This window comes from Vidua chalybeata, chromosome 4 (assembly GCF_026979565.1).
Source record: "Vidua chalybeata isolate OUT-0048 chromosome 4, bVidCha1 merged haplotype, whole genome shotgun sequence".
In the NCBI taxonomy this organism is placed as follows: Eukaryota; Metazoa; Chordata; class Aves; order Passeriformes; family Viduidae; genus Vidua; species Vidua chalybeata.
The window spans coordinates 57,769,907-57,793,983 of record NC_071533.1 but is presented as its reverse complement, the minus strand read 5'-3'; the positions used below and the strand labels follow the sequence as shown (position 1 = coordinate 57,793,983).

General features: G+C 35.8%; 1 protein-coding gene across 3 annotated transcripts in view; it reads right to left on the bottom strand.

The window, feature by feature from the left end:
* Window positions 1–809: 809 nt before the first annotated feature.
* The window catches only part of TAPT1 (transmembrane anterior posterior transformation 1), a 49,498-nt gene continuing 26,230 nt past the window's right edge, over window positions 810–24,077 (bottom strand). For all 3 annotated transcript variants that reach the window (XM_053940825.1, XM_053940826.1, XM_053940827.1), the window contains 10 exons: window positions 23,357–23,492; window positions 22,401–22,498; window positions 22,157–22,226; window positions 14,517–14,597; window positions 13,572–13,681; window positions 11,865–11,924; window positions 10,423–10,491; window positions 9,091–9,167; window positions 5,452–5,612; window positions 810–2,787 (listed from right to left, as the gene is read on the bottom strand). In XM_053940825.1, the coding sequence (XP_053796800.1) occupies window positions 2,558–2,787; window positions 5,452–5,612; window positions 9,091–9,167; window positions 10,423–10,491; window positions 11,865–11,924; window positions 13,572–13,681; window positions 14,517–14,597; window positions 22,157–22,226; window positions 22,401–22,498; window positions 23,357–23,492 (1,092 nt within the window). In that variant the 3' untranslated portion in view covers window positions 810–2,557. The remainder of the gene's footprint in view (window positions 2,788–5,451; window positions 5,613–9,090; window positions 9,168–10,422; window positions 10,492–11,864; window positions 11,925–13,571; window positions 13,682–14,516; window positions 14,598–22,156; window positions 22,227–22,400; window positions 22,499–23,356; window positions 23,493–24,077) is intronic.

Below are 24,077 nucleotides of genomic sequence, written 5' to 3'. Positions count from 1 at the left end.
GACCCTACCAGACTTGGGGAGTTCAAGGGGAAGCATTGTGTTTGCCATGCCCTCGTCAACAGTGCCTCGAGTACACCTTGGTGTTATGGTGATCCCAGGGCAATGGAGTCTCACCTCCCCAGCAGGCAGAGATGTACCAACCATACCCAAAGCCCACCTGGCCTGCTTTAGATGCAGGCACCACAATTCACTTGTCAGAACAAAGCCCCAGGAGGATGCAGGCCAGGACTTGTGCCCCAGTGCTGTGAGCCATTACCCTTCCACTGCCACCACCATGTGCTCAGCAAGGGCTTTGCCTGTGCTGCTCCTGCATTCACACTTGGCTTTGCTGGGTAGGTGTAAATCCAATTGTAGTAACTGACTACAGAAACTACAACTCCTCTGAGACATGATATTTTTTCATTCACATGGTGTGTGCCCTTAAAAACCAAATTAATAATAGGTTGACATCAGTATCTTCTTTCTACAAGTGGCAACAACCAACTGCTACAGAAATAGATCTGAAGCCATTGATAACCCAGTTCTAACACTTATTCGTGTCCCACATTTGCAAGAATCCTACTTTATGGAAATTGGAATTTAATACATTAAATACTTCGCAAGATCACCAACTCTGAATACTAAAAAAGAAATGTTGACGCTGTACTTTTCCTTTTTTAAACAAATATTACAAAATTGAATTTTATTGAGTTTCACACAAGATGCACTTATAAAATTGATACAGAATGTCATTCAACAGAAAAAAAATTAAAGCAATTTCAAGCTTTCTTTAGCAACCGCTAAATAATTATAAAATAAGATACACCAAATTGACAGATAATCTTAATTTCAATGTGTGAACATCTCCAATTAGTATAAAATACATCAAAAATGAAAGATTTTCCGATTTTTCCACAGCATAAGTCCTCTTCTTTCTACTTTCATCCCTAAACATAACCACGGATTTTGGCCATTACTCCCACTACTCTTATGGGAGAGGAGAGGCTGAAAGACTGCAGCAGGGAGTTCCCACTAGAGCAGACAACCCTAAACTGTACAGCAGAGTTCTCTCATTATCAAGTCTGCTCAGACACGTTACTGACCAACTGCCTCCATCTGCTATATTACTGTAGTCCTGCAAGTTTCAGGGATTAGCAGATATGTTAAACTTTCACATGTTCATACAGCAAAGAAACTTTGGCTTTCCCATTCTGACAAATTATGAAATTAGCAAAGAGCAAATTGTCTTCATTTGTTCAGTACTGAAGTACTTTTATGATACCTTCCCTTGGAAAGTAAAATTGGTGCTTACTTGAATGTCTGAAAGGCATTTTGGAAGCTAATGCTGTGTTTTAACAATATATGAAGAATTTATCATTAACTAAGGGGTCTCTTCTGATAAAACTCTTCAGCCTATGCTTTGATCTCAAATTTAATCCACTCATGGTCTGAGGATTCCATAACTTCTTTTGTCACCCCTTCCAACTCTGCATCTCACACCAGAAATTAAGATGCATTGTAATGCTTAAATGCCCTTTGTAGATCTAGTCCATCTACTGAAGTTTGACTACAACCAATCAATTACATTGAATGGATAATTATGGTTTGATTGTCCGTGTGAGCTTTTATAGGCATGTTCTCAGGCAAGTTCATACACAGATGTCATTCTTCTAAGAGTTATATGCAAAATGCAGTGCAATGTTCTTTCCTGCTGTGTTAATGCCATACCTACAGTTCCAACACAACACTTGCTTGCTGCAATTAACACTGCCGTCCCTTAACATTAGAAGTGCCCCTATAATATTTTTTCCTACAGCAACAAAAAATCCTCAGCTTTTAAAAAAAATGTTCTAAATAATTTGCCTTGCAGGACACACAACGCATGAAATGAATATGCTTCATATTTGCCCAGTTAAGCAGAACCATCATTACTGTGATCTTTCCTTGATGTTTAGTATTCAGATAAAATACTAAGCAGTAAGTCTTTCACTTAAAGGCAAAATTTTATTCTGATTACAAGATTTTCAAGATACATCTTGAAAATGTTTTTGTTGACAAGAATAACTATCTTGACTTACTGTTTTATGTACCAATGCTTTATGTGTTTGTTGATATAAGCACAAGTTTTGAATTCTGCTTGCAGATGTTTAATAAAACACGGTAACTGGATAGGCAGGCTTCCGGTCAAGTCACCAAACATTTCCAGGAATATCCTTACACTGGAGGAACCTTCATGAAAAATAGTGTTCTGGAAGCATGGTTTCATAATGCAGAACAGGGTTATGCTTTTTTCCAGTCTGTTTTCCAGAAAAGTGATATTGCAGCTCTGCCACCAGGCTAGAGACTCACGATCCATCACATTTTCCAAGAGGCAAGTTAAAGATCACTTACTTGACCTGACCAGATACCAAGCCAAGTTACTTGTAGAAAGAAATTAATAATTTTTTTTTTGCCATTAATAATTTAAGTTTTTAAATAAATATTTATGTGCCTTTTGGCAACTGTCCATTCTGGTAGCATTTGCTGTCCCAACAGCTCAGTATCCTTAGCACATTGATTAAAAAAAAAAAAAAAATTCTTAGTCAATTCTGTTTCCACAAATAGTAAACCTGTCTATCTCCAACAAGTCTTTCTTTGCAGACCTGTGTTTTAATTCTGAACTGTCTTGGCTTATATCTTTTTCTTCTCCATCAGGAGTTGTCAGAAATTGATCAGAATTGCTTGTTACAAGTAAAGATGGCATATTCTCCTTCTGATGCACTGGTTGATTGGTAACTGATGTAGAACCGTTTTCATCTGTGGAAATTCCTGTTGGAACAGAATTACAAAGATAATAACGAATTTAACACAGACAAATTGATACAATGTGCAACATCCAGATTCGTCCAAAGCTATCCTGAAAAACTGTGCTGCAGCAAGTCAGCAGAAGCAACAGAAAAATGCTTTTTGGAAGCCACTACCTCTGCTTGGATTTACTGTAAGATATTTCCTTTTCTGATTTAGAAAACATATAGAAAATAAATAGAAAAAAACAAATCCTACAGAAGCTTAAATAATCAGTAAGAGAATAAGCAGCAGAAGTTAGGACATACATGCTTATTTTTGTTGGCTTAAGCAACAAGATTTCTGACAGTCCTTGTGTGAATCATACAAATGTTTGCTACTGAAATGAACAAAAGGAATCTCTGTGGCTGGAACTAGATGTGTCTAATACATAAGTACAATAAACCTGCCTTCTCCAGGGATAGCTAATAAATGACTCATGCACTGTGATGCACTTTAATAGCACTGGCTTCTAAAGCAGTGCTGTTAAAGATGTCTATTTTTATTCCTGTCTCTTACTTCAGTGGAACTGAACACTGGCTTCATTAACTTAGGATATTGGTAAGTAATATCCATGTATTTTTTCCATATTTTGTTAAAACATTTAAAGAGTTAAAATGCACAAGCAAATTACAAGAAGAAAAAAAGATAAGAAAAAAATTATCTCCTGCTCAATAAAGACTGAGTTATTGTTTCTAAAGGAATATGAAAAATTCTGACTGATGTGGAGAGTACTGCAGACCAGCCCAAGGAAATGTTATTTGTCAGAACAGCAGCACTATCCAAATTACTACAAAAACTTATTTCTGCAGAGCATCTGTCCACAGTATGCCATCTACTACTTGGAGGTACATGGGTTACCCTCTACAATCTTATGCAAGTTAAAGGAACTAAACTTGCACTGAAAACGGAGACAAGTAATTTTAATTCTAGAACTTGGTTACAAACGTAAATATTTGCTAACCCAGCAGCTTCCAGATGTAGCTGGTAAGCCTATAAATGATTACCAGTAATTAGAGCTTTCATCCTTCGGGAGCAAGTTTAGAATTTTATTCTTCAAAATTTTAACTGTTTTTGTGGACAAGGTGGAAACTCTTTAGGAAATTAACTGACTTAAAACTATAAACTGGCAGAAAGGAGACCAGACAAATGAATTCCCATACCCTCATCCTAAGAAGAGATGGGTTGCGAGACTGTATTGTAAAAACCTGGTAAGTGGGGCACAGAGATTAACTAATACTGCAGAGTCCAGCAGTAATAATGCAAAAGCTGGGGAAGGTAAAATCATTCTTTCATGTAATCAAGATTTCTAGTAAATAAAGAGGTGCTAAAAATATAAAATCCACAAAAAACTGTAAAATTTAGCTTTTCCCATCACCAGTGGAAGCAAGGAATACTCTGAATAAAATCCACAAAAGCTTTTTGGTTGCTACTTTTTGTTCAAAATCTTTCTGTTGGAGGAAATAAGCATCCCTGCTACTATAGCTCAAAACAGTCTTCAGGATTTATATACTGTAAGTTAAAGGCTCAATATAAGTAAGTACAACTTACTAAGTCTCATATACAAATGTAGTAATAGAATGTTTAATTAAAACATTATCATCATTATAGTCCTCTAATGAAATGCAAAATTGAATGCAAATAAGAATTCAGAACAATTCAGATCACATTCTTTCATCATGAAAGTAAAGCAGTTGTATGAACTTAAAAGTAAACATTTGCACCAAGTTTCTGCCTGATGCGATTTGACACATACAAGATACAGAGGTTTATGCCAAACACTGACAGATTCTTAACTCTCCCCTTGCTGGCGAGACACTCTGACGACTAACGAGCACCTTGCATTTCAAGCTGTTCAAGTTGTTGGCAAGCCATGGAGTGAACACAATAAAAGCCCCACTGTTAAGTTCTCTAAGGTTCTCATTGAGCTTTTCCCACAGGAACATGCAATCCAATTCAGTTGACAGGAACAATGAAGGTTTCTGTTTCCTTCCATAATGTGTCACACAAACACAATACTGCCATATTCCCATTATAAATTAACTGCTGATGCTGAGGACCTGTAAGAGGAAATTGTGCTGCATAGACTGGAAATGGGATAGAGACCCACTGAAATTCCTATCTGGATTTCATAAAGCTTTTCATTATGTGTTCGTGACAACTACAATTAATTATACCTATGCATAAACTTACCATGTTTTACTTTGATTTCCTTGAGAAATACAGATTGCTTCCCTACTAAACTTAAGCACCGTCACAGATGATGCGTAAATATTCACTTATTTGCACAGTAACATGGCAGAGAGGGTTGGACTAGATGGTATTTAAAGGTTCCTTCCAACCCAAACCAAACCATTCTATTGGTTATGATTTTAAAACAAAAGCATTCTTCTATTCCATTGTTTGTCACCTCCATATAATCACAGTGATATCTTATCAGAGATATGAGAATTGATTACCTAAAGAAGATGCATGAACTAAAAGCAATAAATTCTATTATATTTACAGACTTGTATTCACAGCTGGGCTATGGCACAATTAAGGTCCAGCAACAGGGTTTGTACAGAAAACATTGTCACGCATCTGGTCTAATATCAAATTTAGTCTGAAAAACTTTCACTGAAAACAAACTAAGGCAGCTGGACTTACCTTGGGTAGATTTAAATGTGCCTTGCTGTTTGCCAGCTGGCTTCCCTGGGGTGGCAGTCACGACAGGATTGAATAATTTCTCCTCCATTTTTGCTTCCTTTACATATTGACATGATTTCCCCAGCAATACAATGCTGTTAAGGACTTTGAGAGATATTAACCTGGAAAAAAATTGTTTACATATTTACATTAGCACATTAAAATAATCACATATTATTTATACTGCAATTATTCATATGAAAATAATTGGATATGGTAAGTGCTGTCTTAGAAAGATTAGCTAAGAAATTAAATTCTTTCAATATCAAGATCAAAAGGTAAAATTTTTCCTAAAAATTTGTTTCAGATTCAATGCTTAATTTTCTTTTTCCTCCAGAAAGCATCTAGAGAAAAACATCAAGTTTTATTATTTAACTAAACAACTACAAGGACAGTTAAGCATCCATTTAAGAAATTAAATATTTAAACACAGAATTAAAAAGTGCCCTCAACACTGCAAGTCCAAAATAAATGTACCCAAATTAAGTGTGCCCAGCCAAGGATCTCTAGTAGACTTGGAATCACAGCACAGCAAATACAGAACCATGGAATCATTAAGGCTGGAAAAGACTTCCAAGATCACTGAGTCCAGCCATTAACCCAGCAGTGCCAAGTCCAATATCTAGCTTTTACAAACCACAGGCTAATCATAGTAAGTCCTTTTTCACATCACAGAAGACAGTCCCTAAAACTCAACAAATCCAAAGAGGCAGCACTGCATTACCATCATAGCACAGTCCAGATGATGGCTGATTCTTTTTCTATTAGGATTAAATTGCAGCACAAACATCACAGAATCCCTTTCCCACCTGTCTCCTTGTTTGAAGAAAAGGAAGGCCTCATCTACAATCAAGTGCTTTTTTACCATTCAGCTGAGTTTTGCAAAATCTAATTTTCATTACAAGCAACACATGACTCATAGACCAATGTCCACTCCAGGGAGCAAAGGCTCACTGCAGAACCATAAGGAGAAAACCACCTGTTCTCTGCAGGATGAATGAAATATTCTCTATGCAAATCTAAATGAAATATTCTCTATGCAAATCAAGCTATGTAACAAGAGTGAACCAAATGCAGACCCTGAACTCATTCTCCACTCTCTGAAGTCTATTTATCATGTACATCATTAACAGTCTAAAAAGACAACTTGAACATTCACAGATCCAGGTCTAACTGCTTAATCATAAAGTGACCCAAGCACACTCCAGCAGCAGCTCCCCTATCTCTCTGTGTAAATGTAATCAGAACTTGTCAAAGAGAAAAACAAACTACACTACACTTTTAAGGGAAAAAGTAAGTTTTGTTTATTCTATTTCAATAGAGAAATGCAAGAATCAGCACAGCACACCACTTTCAGTACTCAGAAGAAAGTGACATTTTAGTATCCAAGCAACCACAAAGAAGATATCATTTTATACCAGTTGAAAGCTGTGCTTCTCTTCCATTTTATAATATTATTGGGACAGATTTCGTTTCAGAGAGTTGAGAAGGTCTCCTTCATTTTTAAGGTTTTAGAGGTGTTTTTCTTATGCTTCTTATGTAACATGCTTTTGTTCTGAGAGAATAGGTTTCCACAGCATAGTTTTGACTCTGATTTAATGAGATCAGAAGTTGAAAAGCCCATAAATCACCACTTCCCTGTATCAGTTCCAGCTTCTCATGGAAAATTATGCAAACATTTCTAGCAATTCTCCTTTATTTTTTTCTGCCAGTCTACCCCAGGCTCAAATTTCTAACAATGTAAGTTTGTAGTTGTTCAAAATTCTAGAAAAAGAAAACTCATGGGCTTTTTTGTCAAGACTCTTTAACTACAATTAAAGTTTAACTAGAGTTGTTAATATACAATACAAAATTAATTCATCCATAGTATAGGCTCAGTTCTTTGCCCAGTTAACTGCTTCAGATTTTATCACATCATTTTTCCCATATCTATGCTATTATGTTTGTATCCTATATATATTCTCACATCTGATGAAAAGCTGAAATTCATGTTCAGAACAAAAATTACTTGAAAGATGCAAGAGGCGAGCTAGCTCCAAGTCTGAGATCAGAGCAAGAGCAAAAATTTCTTCTCACTTTTCAATAAGGACAAAATAGACCAAAATGTATTTACTTTTGTGACCTATGTCTTTAAAGAGCAGCAGTTAACACTTAATGTCAATCACATTACTTCTTTCTGCCCTCCATTCTCCAATCCACAGAGAGTGAAAAATCCTGGGTTGTAGCAGTGGAATGGTAGAGGTAGGAAAATACTACATATATTGGGAAAAAGGAAAAACCACTGAGCAGGATGAAAGTGCTGACCTTGGTATACCACAGCTTGAATGTGATGATCAGGGCATAGTGCTTTGAATTATACAAAGCTGCCTTTAGGGGGAACATGGGCACAGCATGTAGTATGCTGGGGAAAAAGTCAAAGTATGGTACAGAGGAATGTGGCTAAAATTTTACTATTTGGCCTATATGCAGCATCTCAAAGTCGTAGTTATCTGACACTAAACAGATGTGTCCCTACACTGATGTAGACAAAACACATCTGATCGAGCTCTATTTTCTGCAGATTAATGTCAGATTAGAGATAAGAGTCTACCTATTAATAAAGAATCTGTAGTAATCCTGTTCTTTTCACAAGCTATTGTAGAACAGTAGTCTCCTCTCTTCCAGCATGGCCTCCTCTCTTCCTGCTGAACCACTGCCTCAGCCTCAGAAGTCTTACGCTTCTCAAGCCTTGCTGCCTTCACTTAAAATACAACTTGGTAGGACACTGGAAGAAGTACTCCCACAATACTGCAGGCAGGCTCTTCCATCAACAACTTGAAACATTTAATTGCATATGATCAATTTTGAGAGACAACAAACAATGACAGTGCAGATACAGCTTTGCTAGAAAGTACAGATAGTACACAGCAAGTGTCTCAAGACAGGCAAACTAAACTGGATGCAAAGTACACTTATGCAGTCTCAGAAGTACCTATCAGCTGGTGAGAATTTAAAGGTAAGAAAAGTAAAAACTGACTTGGCAGCGAAAGGATGCTGAAGGGATACTTGCACATCATTGGCTATGGAAAACAAATTGCCACTGGACATTGTATTTCTTACCTAAGATTACTTACTGACCCCACCCTTCCCAAACAATATGAGTCTTGCATTTATTTTTTTTAACAGCAGTTTCCTAAACCAAAGTAAACCTTGCATTTAACTACCTGAGAGAAAAATTCATTATCTGCTCAGAGCACTTGAACTGCTCATTTTTGTTCGCTTATTGAATCTTTTCGTCTTTGGTCTTCGTTCCTTGGAATTCAATTTCCCTTTTTATACAGAAGTATGGTGCTTGTCTCTCAGATTCTCTCAGTCTTTTTGCAATAAATTATTTCCATTACTGAAATTACTTATTGAGGGCTATAATCCCCCAATGTAGTCACAGTACTTAAGGACAAATCTGCACTGTCAATTTCAGATTATGAGAATAAGGGTTTTACATTTATGTTCTACCAAATATAAATTGTGTTTATCCTTACATCCAGAAGTATCAACAGAAACTTCTTTCACATATGCAATCAAATAATGGTGAATACTTTTCAATTGTGTAGATTTACTTACCCACAGTAGAACAGCACAACACAAACATAAGCTAAGACTCCTTGTACTTTTATTGAGCTTGTTACGACTCTGATGAGCTGTTTTAAGAATAAAAGTTAAAACTTAGCACACAGTTATTACTAGAACACTGTAACAGACATTTCTTATTTGGTAAATTCAAGAAGAAGTAGAAACATTTACATTAACAGAAATTTAGTCTAATGTTCCCCTTGGCAGTACTACTCCAGATTTTTTTTTTAAGTATTATACTAGGACTTAGTTGCAACTTTGCCAAAACCAGAATCTGACAATGTTTCTTTAACACTGACTTTCAAGTAAAACAAGAAGTGGAAAAAAGCTCTGAAACTCAAGGGCTAGAAGGAGAGTTAAAAATTTTTGAGGTAAATGTCAAGAGATGCAATCCAAAACAGAATCAGTGTTACACACTATGCTAACCTTATGATTACAACATTGCTTTGTGGACAAGGCACATGACTCCCAAGTTTGACTAACAAATGGATCCTGAAATTTCAGTTTTATTTCAGTAGTTTAAGCAAATCCTATGAATAGTATTTTTCCCCACCTCTATGGGAGAACGTTACATTTAAATTAATTTATCTTTATATTCTTCCAGGAACATTGTGAATTAGCACATTTGCTGACAAAGCATGTACAGATCCCCAGCATTATGGTAACTACTGCTTGTCTACATGTGTGTATGGGGAAAGTCAGAACAGCTATTTAGAGAAAACATTCTGCAATAGTTAATTCAGAACAGCATGTGGACAGAGTTCCATTAATTAAGTCATTCATTTTATAGCAACATGTATGTGTAACAAGGTCAACTATTTCAGAGTGATGTACTCAACAACAGCTCAGGAGCTCAGTGCCCCATATGAAAGAATATTGAGTCATGAAGTGTGCCATTACAGGGACAGCCACAAGGACTCCTATGAAAAATCTCAATAAACTCCTACACTACTGCTAACCTTCTGGCAACCAGCTGCTTTGACTATTCCAAATGAATGAATAGGATAACTGCCAAAAGGAATATATGTTTAGTAAACACAGATGTAGTTTAATTCCACTGGTACAATTCAAGTCCTTACAAATTCTACAAAATTAATATATATTCCATTTTCTATGAAAGGCTGAGAAACAATAATGCATTTGAGAAGCCACAAGTAGTATGTGATACAGGTTATACTGAGTGTTAACTCAACTTTTCAGCATAATTTCAGTTACTTCAGATGATAATTTCATCCTCAAAACATCCAGCCAGCTATCTCAGAGGGACACATTCTCAAAGTGAGATCTTATTGACAGAAAACTGATAGGAATGATACAACTTACTAAAACAGCCAGTGGAAGAGGAATGAAACCCATTCTTCTAGAAACAGAATCACTATAATCTGTATATGCCTAGGAAAAGAAGAGGAAGAATAATGAACTACTAATGCAAAGGAATGAGCTTATTTTAGCTTGGCACACCCTCCAGATAAGAATAAAGCTCTGTTAACAAACACTATACTGGTATAAAGTGTACCTATTCAGATTTTGGAATTCAAATGGAGATAGCTGCACTCTCAGACAAAAATGTAATACTAGCATAACCAGTAAGATTAACTTCAGTGCTCTAAATCAAGAGCAACTGGAGTATAATACAAATGTCTAAACCGAGAGCAACTAGGACACTGAATAATGTACATCTGTACATTATTACCAGCTTAGAGACCTTTTTGTATTAATTTGACTGATCCTCAAATACTCTACAGAAAAAGCTGTTACAGGGATAAAAGAACAATTATTCCTCACACTAGCAATTTTAAATCATTCTACAAACATCTATAATTAGCCTTAAGATAACTGTGTTAAAATTATTTTGGAAATGTTTTTATATTTGAACTCAAAGCACAAGTACTTTGCATGACAGCTTGCCTGCAGTATTGAACATCACATCCAAGTCAGTGCTTAAATGATGCTATTTTATTTCCCACTGAGGATCCTTAAGAAAAGTAATGGAGTTTTCAAAACTAATTCACTGGTGTTTTCATTATTAAGAAATTAATATTAACTATTTGTAGCTGATGGTGTCTAACTCCTTTATGAGGAGTCCTCCTACTGCATTCCTCACAACAGCCCAAGAAACAAGCCCAAGAAAACTACAGAAATCATAGTAATGAAGTTCATTTAATAGTTACAGCATATGTCTAAAGCACTGATGAGTGGAATACCAACAAGTGAAATATAACGAGTCCTCATCCATGAAAGTTGTGCATTAAACAGCTTTCCAAAAAATGGTACTAATTAAAAACAAGTGGTCTGTGTTCTATAAATACCCATGCCATGACAATAACATGCATAGTGCAAACATCTCTAAACACCTGTGCATTTTATCTGTAAAGAAATATAAATTCCTAATGAATACTGTGTTTTAACCCCACACAGTGAAAATACCATGAAAAGAACAGTAATCTAAAATTACCCTGTTAAGTTTACTTACTTCCCACGTATGTCAAAAATGTGAAGTTGTTACAACTGTCCCCTTACTGTAAGTGTATTTGGAAGAGACTACAAAGTAGTATATTAAATGAAGCTCAAGCTGACCTGAACAACTGGATATAATATAAATCATAAACAAATATTTCTGTTATCTCTAATTAAAGAAAGCAGAGCAGAGTTGAAGTGCTGCAGAAGTGTACTGTATGTATTTCTTTAAGTGTTTGTTCCAATACCCCCCCCAATACCAATTGTGTGAGTTAATACAGGAAAGAGCATTTTATTTTCAGGCTTACATTTTTCTGTCGACTGCTAACAAGGTCAAATGCAAGACTGGCTCTGTATTCACTGTAGACCTGGAAAAAATCCAGCACATCAGATGTGTGATTAATTTGTTATCACATGTCATAAAAGCAAGACTGATATTAACAAAGTATTTCCATAAAGTATTAGGAACTTATGCATTTGCTGAAAGAGTCAAAGCCAGTTTTTCTGAGGTCTAAGGGCACTCTTCAAGAGATGAGCCTCTATTTCTGCAAGAAAGTAATTTGCATATATATATATATATATATATATATATATATATATATATATACACACAACAAACAAACAACACTACACTATGCTTTAGGAATTGAATGAGACTTCATAAAGTTACTGAATTTCAGGATCGTGAGAAACACAAAATAACATAAATCACATTAATCACATTTAGTTCCCCCCCCACAGTTCACAACTGCTTTTGAGCTACAGGAAAGCTAGGCCTGGGATCAAATTAAACAAATGAGAAAGCTTTCTTATACACTAAGCAAATGATACTATGAAAAAATAAAATTGCATCTGAAGATGAATTAAGTTTTTCATTCTCTTTAAAACAGTTCAGCACATTAAGAAAGAAAAGCATCGATCTTAAAGATAAGTGGCAGGACAACTTGCACTGCAGATGTTAATAAAAAAAGTCTGGAAAAAGTCTGACATAGCAACCATAAATCTTTAGAACTTCATACACAAAACCCACAAAGCTTATTAAATAAACCTTGCAAAATTGCCAGTGACTACCCCCATCCTCCAGCTGTTTCAGCACTCTGAAGCATGCTACATTTTTGGCTACCATGACTTCATTACTGCTCTTTTCCACACGCTCTATACAAAAGTAGGGCATGCATAAATGCCTCTGGCATAAGGGAGCTTATTAAGTGCATCTATTACACTTGTTTCTACACCCCACAACGTAGTTACTTTAGAGATGCTGAAAAAGAAAGCACCTCATAAGCTCTGATCTCATTTCCTGAGAAGTGGTTGTAATAGTGAAAAAACACTAACTCGTATCTTCACAAATTTATCAAATGCATTCGAATTCACACCATGTGGAACACAAATGGCCCCTTTATCATGCTGCAACACACAAGAAGCAACCTCATCTACTGCTTTAAAAGAAGGACTGGATAATATATGTGGCCTAAGAAATTTCAGGAGTGGGAAACTAACATAACCTACTTCATATTAGTGCTCCAGGGACAGTGGGAAAGAAGATCTCTGATTTCAGACTCCACTTTTAACACACATGTGCAAGAATAGAGTTAAAGCAGCCTAACAAGATCTATTTTTCCAAAAGCCTGAATTTTAACCTGCAATCCATTTTCCTAGTAAAGGCTATAAGCTCTGTCTAGACTGCAGAACAACTAACCTTCTTTCAGTTTAGCTAATACTCACAAAATGATCTGCCAGTAATGTGAATTTTTGCTACTATGTGAGCTGTTATACAAATCTTGCAATAATTTATGGATCTGGAACTACTAATTTAGAAGCAGAGGTGTTTAGTTGCTCATTAAAAAGATCCTCAAAAGTATATTGTATCAAGAAATTAGCAAGCTTTCCCAAGTGATATCAACATATGAAAATAATAATTTTTACATTTTCTGCACTGGAAAAAAAATTAATATTTAAAAGAATATTAGCAAAATTAAATACAATTTAATACAGCATTCCAAACAGATACCTACATCTGCCGTGATGTCATTGAATTTTGTTATAAAGGCATGTTTCACAATATCCACTGCAATTTCTGAAGCAACCACCATGCAAACATCCGGGAACAACACCCAAAAGTGATCTGAAGGTTGGAAAGAAACAAGTTAGGCCATTTAATTTAATGTCAGCATACAAAAAGAATTATAACAATTCTATTCAACAATGAAAAATCCTCATGAGTCTGAAGAATATATAAGTTTACATATCACTAAGCATGCAGTGTGCAAATTCTTGCTTATTCCATTGCTGTCCTAAAAACTTATCAGTACTGTACTATCACACCACAGCTAGAATCAGGCTCTAAACTCTTCACTTTGTAAACATCTACCTCTAATAGGAAGACAACCTTTGTAAGTACTAGATACTACGTGTTCAGTATATGTAAGACATAGACAAGTATCTGCATTTTAGATGTTTAAGGTAAAATTTAGGTAGACTGGTAAGATTCAGGCAAAATATATCACACAGATCAGGGGTCAAAAGTATTAAAACAATGTTTTAATAAAATCGTTATTTTACACAATATTTATTAAACATGTCATTAAAATCTTAAGTATAATCAATATTACATTAAGAATTGTATTTTTAACATAATCTTTATCACATTTCAATCTGACTAGCCACTTTCTAGGGACTCCTTCATTCACAGTGTAGTCAAAGGAAAGGGCTGGGAAGAAATTGCTTCAGACACTGCTTGAAAGATAACTACATGTGTTTATAGCATAACAATATATATTTCTAGCAGAAAGAACACAGTCATTCTTAAAAGAATACCAGAAATAGAAAAATGAGAATCTAAGATATTTAATAAAATTAGGATTTGTTAATGTGCTGATTACCCTTATCTTTCAGATTGAGGGAAGAAGCAAGAGATACAGCTCTTGATAGCACAGAATTTTTTCTTCTAGTTTACTCACCTGGATTCCATGAGAACTGTTCCATATTTCTCAGACATACAATTAGTAGCAGCACATAATTGGTGAACCTCTCCTTTATATCTGGATTAAAAAATACCAAAATCTGTTAGCTCCAAAGGAATATTTACTTGCATACAAAGATATCTACTCATTCTGAGGTTCTATCATTTATTAATTCTTGGATTAGATAACATTTTCCACAAATTATTTAACTGGATTTAAGGGGTGGGGGAAATGTTGGGAACCACACCATGGACAGGATTTCCACAGTAGGCTGTGACCTGGTCTGTCCAATGCCGCCTCACCTCGGGGTGCTCAGCAGCAGAAGGGAATTGTGACTTACTATCACCTCTTCTAATACATTAATAAAATAATCATTCTTCTTGATAAAGTCCATCCATTCCTTCTGTGATTCAAAAAGAACCAGCACTTCCTGTTACTAAAAAGAAGAGAATATACCTATCTGTCCTTTCAAGTTATTAGCAAGGCACATTTCATTTTCTACAGATCATAGATATCCAAACTACTGTATACTGGGTTCAGTAAAAGGAAGAAAAAAATGTTTGAAGACAACTGTTACACTTTAGCTAGAAGGATCCTACCAGTCTCTCACACTGCCCTCTTAAAACACCTTCCTGAAACTGTATTACGGAAAAGTAGGGTAAAACCTAAAACATAATGTCATCACAATTTAGAAATCCAAAGAAGTCTTTTTGGAAGATAGAGCTACTAAGAGAATCTATGAAGACACTCTTATTGCTTGTTACACCTGTCAATAACCACAAAAATAATTTCTTTGTGGGCCCTCCAAATCCAAGGGGTTCATTTTCTTAAGCACCTCCAATGTTGTTCCCAACCTACTGATTTTGGGAAACAAGAAATAGAAATTTTCAGAAGAACACACAAGGATTAAGCTGGACAAAAAACAATTTGACTTTCTGTCAACAGTTTCAATCAATTCTGACTGACTACAGGCCAACAGCAATGCCTGTGGCTGCAGTTACTACAGTATAATAGTATCCCTCATTTTAGAATAGAAGTTTGGAAATACAGGCAGGTCTGAAAAATGGTGCAAAAATAAAAGAAGAAATTCTCCAGGAGAAAGAAAGAAAAAGCACACAGAAATCAAGAAGAATGAGATTTCATGCACGATATAAAAAGGCACATCTTGGGGTAAGTAAGTTCATTTGTCAGAATGGGCTGGGGAAGGGACAGAGGAAGCACAAGCTTTCAAAATAGAATGAATGGCATATATAAAAGGGGGGGGGAGAAAAAGGAAATCTTTTAGTACAATAAATTTATAGCAGAAAAAAAGGACATAAGTAATATCTAACCATAATTTCTTCATTTTCTGCCAATAACACTCCAACAAGGGAAGTACATTCTTCTATGCTTCTGAATTCATAAAATACTGCCCAAATGACCAGAAGACAGTATTGTCTGAAAAACCTAGTTACAAGATACCACTTGCCACTGTCACAAATGGATGAAAATGCAGTCAAGCACTCATTGATCTACATGCTTTATCATACCCATTAGTGACTTGGAAATAATCACTGAGTTTTCAGACTTTTGCACTGAATTTCAAAATAGTTTTATCTTCTATTTCCCACATCACATATTTCCACACTGCAATGACACTTCATTGGTCAGCAATGTATAACAAACACAGATCTCATCTTCAGTTTTTCAGGTCCTGTGGAGGCCTGTACAGAGAGATATTCTCAAGTGGGAAGCAAGGACTTTAATTCAGGCCTAACATTAAAGCATGTCTCAGGCTAATCCTCCAGACGTTTATTACCTGCTTGGTATATGTTAACTCACCAGTCAATAGGATTAAATTGGGGCATTTGAGAAGGGGCATTCTGGACTTTAAATTTCCTCTTATAATGCTGTAATAATAGAAATTTTCTTCCACTAATTTCTGAGACTGGGTGACAGGCTGATACCTATTTTCCCCCCTCTGCTTATTTTCCCTGTTCCCAGTGGCCTCCCTTCTAATCTGTTATCTCTACTGCCACAGCTGTTCAAGGCTGTTAGGAGGGAGAGGAATGATTGTGGATGCTGCTCTTCATCCCTCTCATCAACTGTCAGAGTTGCAAGCAGGGCACTTTACAGCAGCTTCAACAGTAAACTCAAACAAATCAAAAATTCATTTCATTTCTCACCCTCATGGACAAGGACAAAAAAGGCTTCAGGATATCCAAAATAACCACAGGTAATCAGTCCTAAATATCAACTGAAATTCCAGAATACAAAATATGTACAGTAATGTTTCATCATTTATTATGAACTTATTTGATGTTGTATATGTACATTTGGTTTTTTTAAATTGGTGAGAGGATTTTCCTGTACCATGTATTGCCACTTCTTGAATGATGTGGTGAACTACAGAACAAGTGAAGCTACATCCCTGGGTCCACACTTGCTCATGCTCTTAAGAACAACAAAGGCAAAGTATATCACTGTAATTGTGAATTTGGCAAAACAGTGACAAACCACCAGGGTTAGTGATCAGTTACAGACAGCACAGGTACTAGCAGGAGGCAATCATTCTATTCTGCTTCAGCATAATGAAGAGCAAAGAAAAAATGATCTCTTTTCATTCTCCATTGTGACAATGCTTAGTAACATTTATATAAGCCATTTCAACTCAGTTTTGCATGTATTCCACTAAGTATATATGATAAGCATACCACATAACTGGTTTTCTGTTAGGATACAGTATAGCTTCAATAACCCTTGCCATTATAAGACAGGGTAAAATGAGAGCCAGAATGACAGACCAGTGACATTTTAAATGGTCTTCAGCTACCTCCACAAGGATATGATTAAGAAGCTTACTTTCTCAATGTTTATGATCCTAAGTGTTAAAAAGCTGACATGCAGCACTAATTCAGATATATTTATCCCCTTGACCAGTCTCTTGTCAGCACCAACAATGCACAGTGCTGATGACATATTGTGCATGAAATCTGGATGAATATCAGTGACAGGTGCTGTCCCTCAGGGATCCATATTGGGACCAGTGTTATTTAATATCTTCATAAAAGACATAGATGAAGGAATTGAGTGCACCCTCAGCAAAACTGCAGATGACTGAGTGCTGAGGTTGCCACACCAGAAGGGTAGGATACCATCCAAAAAGACCTGGACAAACTCAGTAAGTGGACCTATGGGAGTATCAAGAGGTGTAAGACGACCAAGTGCAAGGTGCTGCATCTGGATTGGGACAACCCCAGGTATCAGCACAGGCTGGGGATGAACAGATCAAAACCAGCCCTGTTGAGAAGGACTTGGGGATTCTGGGGGATGAGAGGCTGGGCACGAGCTGGCAATGTGTGCTCACAGCCCAGAGAGCAAAATGTGTCCTGGGCTGCATCACGGTGAGAGCCCAGGAACAGAGATCCTGAAGTGGGGTAAATAGTCTTTAGAACATATACCTATTTCCTTCCACATTCCCTGACACATTATGCAGGAATCCCAAACCAGAAAGAAAAAAAAAAATCATGTTAATCCCACTGTTTATATGTTTAGACCAAAAGCTAGTTGTAAACTGTAGCATGTAAGAAGTGAAACAAGATCTTTTGGTTTACATCTCAGGAACTCCTAAATAGCTGTAGTACCAACTACCTCTTAACAAGGTAGTTGTTAGACCAGAGCACAAGAAAGGATCAAACACTGAACAAGGAATCATCAAGGACACACCAATCTCAAACATAATCTTGCTCCCAAATCCCTCATCCTTAAAATGAACAACTTGATTAGAATAATGGTATTAAAACAAACCTAAAGCCACATGAGAAAGCAGTTCTAATTTCAAAGACCAAAGGTAAAAATAAAGGCTATTCAGTATTGTGATCAAAGTCAGAGACTGATAAATTTAGAACAAAGAAGAACAGAGAAGAAAAAGTACAGAATTATAAAGAAGAAAACTGAAGTTCCTAAAACTTTAGAATAAATATGTTAAATTTTTGAAACAAGAGATTTAAAAAACAATGAAGAGTCAGGCTTAGTAACAAGCTGAAGGAAATAACCGAATGCACTACATCTAATGCACTTCTTTGTATGAGGTACAATTGACTTTTGTGAAAAAATTTAATTTAGAGCACAGCTTGAAATTAAAATAAGACATTTAAAAGCATAAAGGAAGGCAGCATGCTGAGCTTTCAACAATGATGAAAGAACTTCTCTTTATAATTTGGTCTCCTTGTTCTCTAATACTGACCCTACAAAATTAGTTTACAGGTAACTATTTCAAAAAGAGAATATACTATATAAATTTAGGGAAATACTTCTTCCTGATACAACAAATAAAAGGTTTTCTGTATGGAAGTGCTTTCAAATGGCCACAGTGTTTAGATTGCCTGGGTGTGCATAAATTTCCTTGTAAAAGTCAGGGTGACAATGCTAAAGTAGTTTTGCTGCAGCTGACAAATCAAAGCTGTGGGAACAGCATGGCTGAAGTCACAGATTCTGTAGCTGCAGTCTCAAGCAGCAATAAAGCCCCAAGGTCTTTGTTGATCTGCCCCTAAAAGATAACAGGTTTAGTTTTATTAGATAACAGTTAACTTATGTGTATTTCGTGTTCTGTTCTATTAATTGCAGACAATTCACAGTTATTTTAATCTTGAACTTTTAGTGGATTAGCAGTTACAGTAGAATTTTAAATGACCATACAAATGTGAGAAGGATCACTGACTCCACTAAGTTCAGAAATGTAAATACTGGGAAAAATAATACAGCCACACATCAGCTTGCTATCCATCAACTGGTGCTGAGCATGATGCCAAGCGAAAATGATTTCACAGTTTCAAGATCTAAACCAGTAGCTTGGTGGCATTTCCTATCCTGGTGTCTTACTACATAGAAGCTTGAGCCAGGCAGGGCTCTGCACGGTATTTCAACTTGTGATACAGGGCATTTCATAGAAAGTACAGCTTGCACAGTTCTTTTCTGTTTTCATGCTTTTATTCACAAGACAACTTGCTTTTGAATTTTAGTTTTAGTAACTTCTCTTGAACACAATATCTACTCTTGTGGACATTGCTTATCTTTTCTGCTATGACAGCTTCACGTACTCATGAGAAATTCCGCAGATGCCCCTGTGAGACTCCTATTATTGCCCTCAAATTATTTACCTACTGTGTACTAATCAGTACCTTTACATTGAACTGAAAACATGTTTGACAACAGTAATATTTTGAGCTGAGCCCCAGAAAAGGTGAATCCATTCAGTGTGTCCAAGCTTAATCAGCTACTGCTGCCATCATTACCCTACAGATGATGCAGACCTCAGAAAACTACTGAAAGAAGCAGAGAAAGGTGGGAAATATACGGGAGTGCCTAGATGTAGTGTTTCCTTTCAGAAGTTCAGTTCAGCCCAGGCATGCAGTTTAAGCACAGCGTGTTCTAGTACACACACGACACTAAAGGCTAACTGGAAGCTCAGCTGACAGGACCAGACTAGCCTCATTTCCAGGGTAGGATGAAATATTGGCATAACATGCCAACACCATCCTAAAGATACACCATCAAAAGATGCACCATCATTTCAGCTGCATGAAATAAAATGTTTAAAGGATACTAAAGTGATCAGAATACATGAATCGAAACAATACTGTTCCATCCCTTACTGAAGCTGTGATGCAGTAAATTTGTTCAAGTTCAAAAGAGGTGAAAAGCTCTACTAAAATCTGTCATTTATCTCTGAGAAGAAAATCACTGCTATTTATAACCATACTGAAAGGTGTTCCAGGAAAAGTTATCTGTTTGAAAGGAATAAATTAGCTTGTTTTGTGCACTCTTCTATGTATGTACTCACTGCTTTCATCCCCACACTGTCTAATGAATGGCAATACATCTTCCATCAACTGATAAAGGACCTGGTTTTGCTATTATGTGTCTTCAATAATAATGTCCAGCAATAAAATATTGATATCCTTTTCTTTTTATAGAGGAAATTGCTAGCACTTTCTAATATCAGTCCACTGCTTATTTCAACATGAAAGAGGCCTCACCTTTAGGCAGGAGAGCTAGATGCATAGTTATAACTATTTCCTGCCTTAATAATAAACCTTATCTAGGTTTTCTGTCAATAGTTAAGTAAATTTCATTTTTAGCATTCTCACTGTACAGTTAAATACCTCTGATTTTAAAAATACAAGTAATTAAATCTTGAAACTAAAAGTAGTATTATTATCACAGAATAAACATTATCTACATAGCTGGGAACATCTTTTTGGGGAGGTTTAAGAGCATCTATGTGGTAGCTTAAAATTTAGTGTTAATTTCGTTATATAATTCTCTGTGATATATTTAAGGTTTTACATAAATATTCTTTCATCCAAAGAATTACAAAACATTTGCATGCAATATTGAAGTTTGCAGATGAATTTTGCATGTAATATTGAAGTTTGCAGATGAATTAGACAGAGGTCATATCAACAGAACACAAAACCTGATGTAAGCCTATTAAAATTTTACCTTGTGATACAAAAATATGAATCATCTGTTTCTAAATAAGTAACTATTTTATTCTTTTAACCTACTGCATATTTGAGTTGTCTGGTTTAAAAACTTTGAGCTGGAATGAAAAGAATATAATCTATTTTCTTTGCTCATCTGTATAAATGAGTGTGGGGAAATTCAAATCAGATATACTGAAGAAATTCTTCACTGCGAGTGAAGGTGAGGCACTGGCACAGGTTGCCCAAAGAAGCTGTGGATGTCCCCTCCCTGGAGGGCTCGAGACCAAGGTGCATGGAGCTTTGAGCAACCTGGCCTAGAGGAAGGTGACCCTGCCCATGGCAGGGGGTTGGAATGAGACAATCTTTGAGGCCCCTTCCAGTCCAGGGCATTCTGAGATTCTACAAAACTAGTACAAGCAAAGAAGCTCTAGCACAGCCTTAAAGTGCAATCATTCCTACTGGCTTTGAAATCAAGAATTCAATAAATATTTCAAATGGCTGATATCAGTATTAGGAAGAATCTCCATCAAAAGATACCTGAACAGCTTTTCCTCATGAGACACACTGAGTACGAGTTCCCAAAATTCATCCTAAGCAGCAACAGAGTTAAGATGTGCAAGAAGCATGTTTCCTAAGTACCCTCTACCTATTATCTTGAGAGCATATCACAAATTAGAGTAATCTCTGTTATTTCCCTCATAGATCAGCTACTTTGTTGCATTGGTTTTTTGTTTGTTTGGGGTTTTTTTTTGTTTGTTTTAGGGTAAGGAGGGAGGTATTTCAAGATCCACCCTCACAGCCACCCAACAACATGCATTCTGAGATCACTGTGTCAATACAGAACACTATAAAGTCAATTTTTTGAAAACAGTAAGCTTTATCACTTGGAAGCACGGGCATTTCAGCACAAAGCCAGCAGGCTGTTTTAGCACCTCAAATAAAAACTTGCCATAAAAGGACTAAATGTACCTTGAAGTGGATCTCAGTTTCATCCTACTGAACCAAACAATAAAAGGGGTGATGAGGAATGCAAGTCAGAACACTCAAATTCACCAACATAAAATGTTTATAGTAAGAACAATATTAAATACATTGATTATATTAAGTACATTAATGAATTAAATAAACAGCCTCTCCACATTTTCTCCTGATCAGCACTGCTATACATACCACTATTAGACATTTGAAAAAGATTGTTCTTCTCAAACTTCTTGAAAACACTTCCTTTTATTTCAACGAACTGCAATTTTTAGAAACAGTTAGTTAGTTTTTACTCATAAAAAACTGATATAAACAAGTAATATTATCCAAAAATATATTATTTTAAAATATTAATATTTAAGACGTATGATTCACAAAGACATAGGATTCTGAAACAAATTAGGATAGCTATATGATAAAGCTACATACTTACATTGTTGGACATCATGATGGTGAGCAGTGATTTATTGTGGGAGTTGAAGGCCACATTAAGGGTTGTTGCTTGAACCATTATAAGAATAGCATGCAGGACTGCATAGCAGGGTTAAGGAAGAATATTTGAAATAGGTTTTCTGCACAACACTACTGAAGAGCAGTGAACCACGTATTTCCTATTTTACTTTCAAAGTTTAACGGGAAAGTTTCCATATTCCTGTAAACCAGACTTACAGCAAGACGATGTTGTAGTGCATAGCTACGCAGACGAGAGAAAGCTACAAGACAATACTTACGTGTATGTAATATATGCACAGTGCTTTGTAGCATGTAATAATGATGCTAATTTTTCTTGTTCTAAAAGAACCCAATAACATTAGTCAATCAATACAATCTGAAGAAAAAATCTCAGGTAAAGATTCAGAATTATCCTAAAGATTTCAGAGAAAATAGGGAAAAATGGTAAGAATACTAAATTCATTACCAAAACTACTGGACTACAGTATCTTTTTAGATTCATAAATTCATTGTAAGATTATTTTACACTAAGAACATTTGCATTCTGAATATGCATGAGTTTATCCCTTCACTGCAAGAAAATATATTCAAGCTAGATGCATTTAACATTCCGCTAAATAACAATGCCCCACTGTCTTTAAGGCCCTGTGAGCCAAAATACTCAAAACCAAATCAGAAATAAAATTTTCAATTTTCAACTATCCAAATGTGGTTTTTAATTTTACTATAGGTACACCATCATGAAGAGATTCTTTTTTTAAAGCAGGTGGTACTGGCAATCTTTTCAAGTCAAGGAAGACTGATTTAGGAATACTACCGATTTTTCAAATGTATTAAAATAAAATAAATCAGAGCACTTACTCTGTAATTTAACTTAGATAATTTTTCAAAGAAATTTATCAAGAATTGATAGCAAAGAAAATTATCAAAGGATACAGACATACAGCACTGCCATGAAGAAGTGAGGAATCACACCTATGTGAGCTCTTTTTCTTTCCTTAGGTTCTGTAGCTGTCCAATAAAGAGCATCCAAAATATCTTGTCCAAATGAAGAAATCAGACGATCAGCCACCTAAACAAGAACAACTTTACTGCCTTTTACTGCCTACCTTTCTCTCCAACACTTGAGTATGCCCAGTTCAAGAACAGTTCAAACTGAAAGTACAGCTCAATCCAGAAAAAGTTTCACATATATATCACTTTTGATCTCTTATTTCATTTTCTCTCTGGATTTCACAGCAATACCCTTCCTTCTGTATATTAAGCAGTTTACTTTCCCTTTCAAACTTACTATCCAGTTTGCAACAGTATTTGGAATAAATAATATATTGTTATCTTAGATGCTTTCTTGAAAGATACTCAAGTACAGTTCAAACCTCAGCCTTTGATAAAGCAGTATGTATGTTGTATCATACCATTTAAAATGTTTTTGCCCATCTCTCTGGGTTTAATGGAAACAAAGCCCCAACAATAAAAAGTTAATTTCAGATGTCAGGGAACATTAGCTTACAGGTACAAAAAGCCTGAAATTAGACTTGGCTCTACTGCTTTCCATATACTGAAGTATATACTTAATGCAAATGTCTACATAAAGCAGAATTCAAAATTAAAAGTACTATAACACAAAAATAAGTGATCAAGTTGAAAGTCTGCCAAA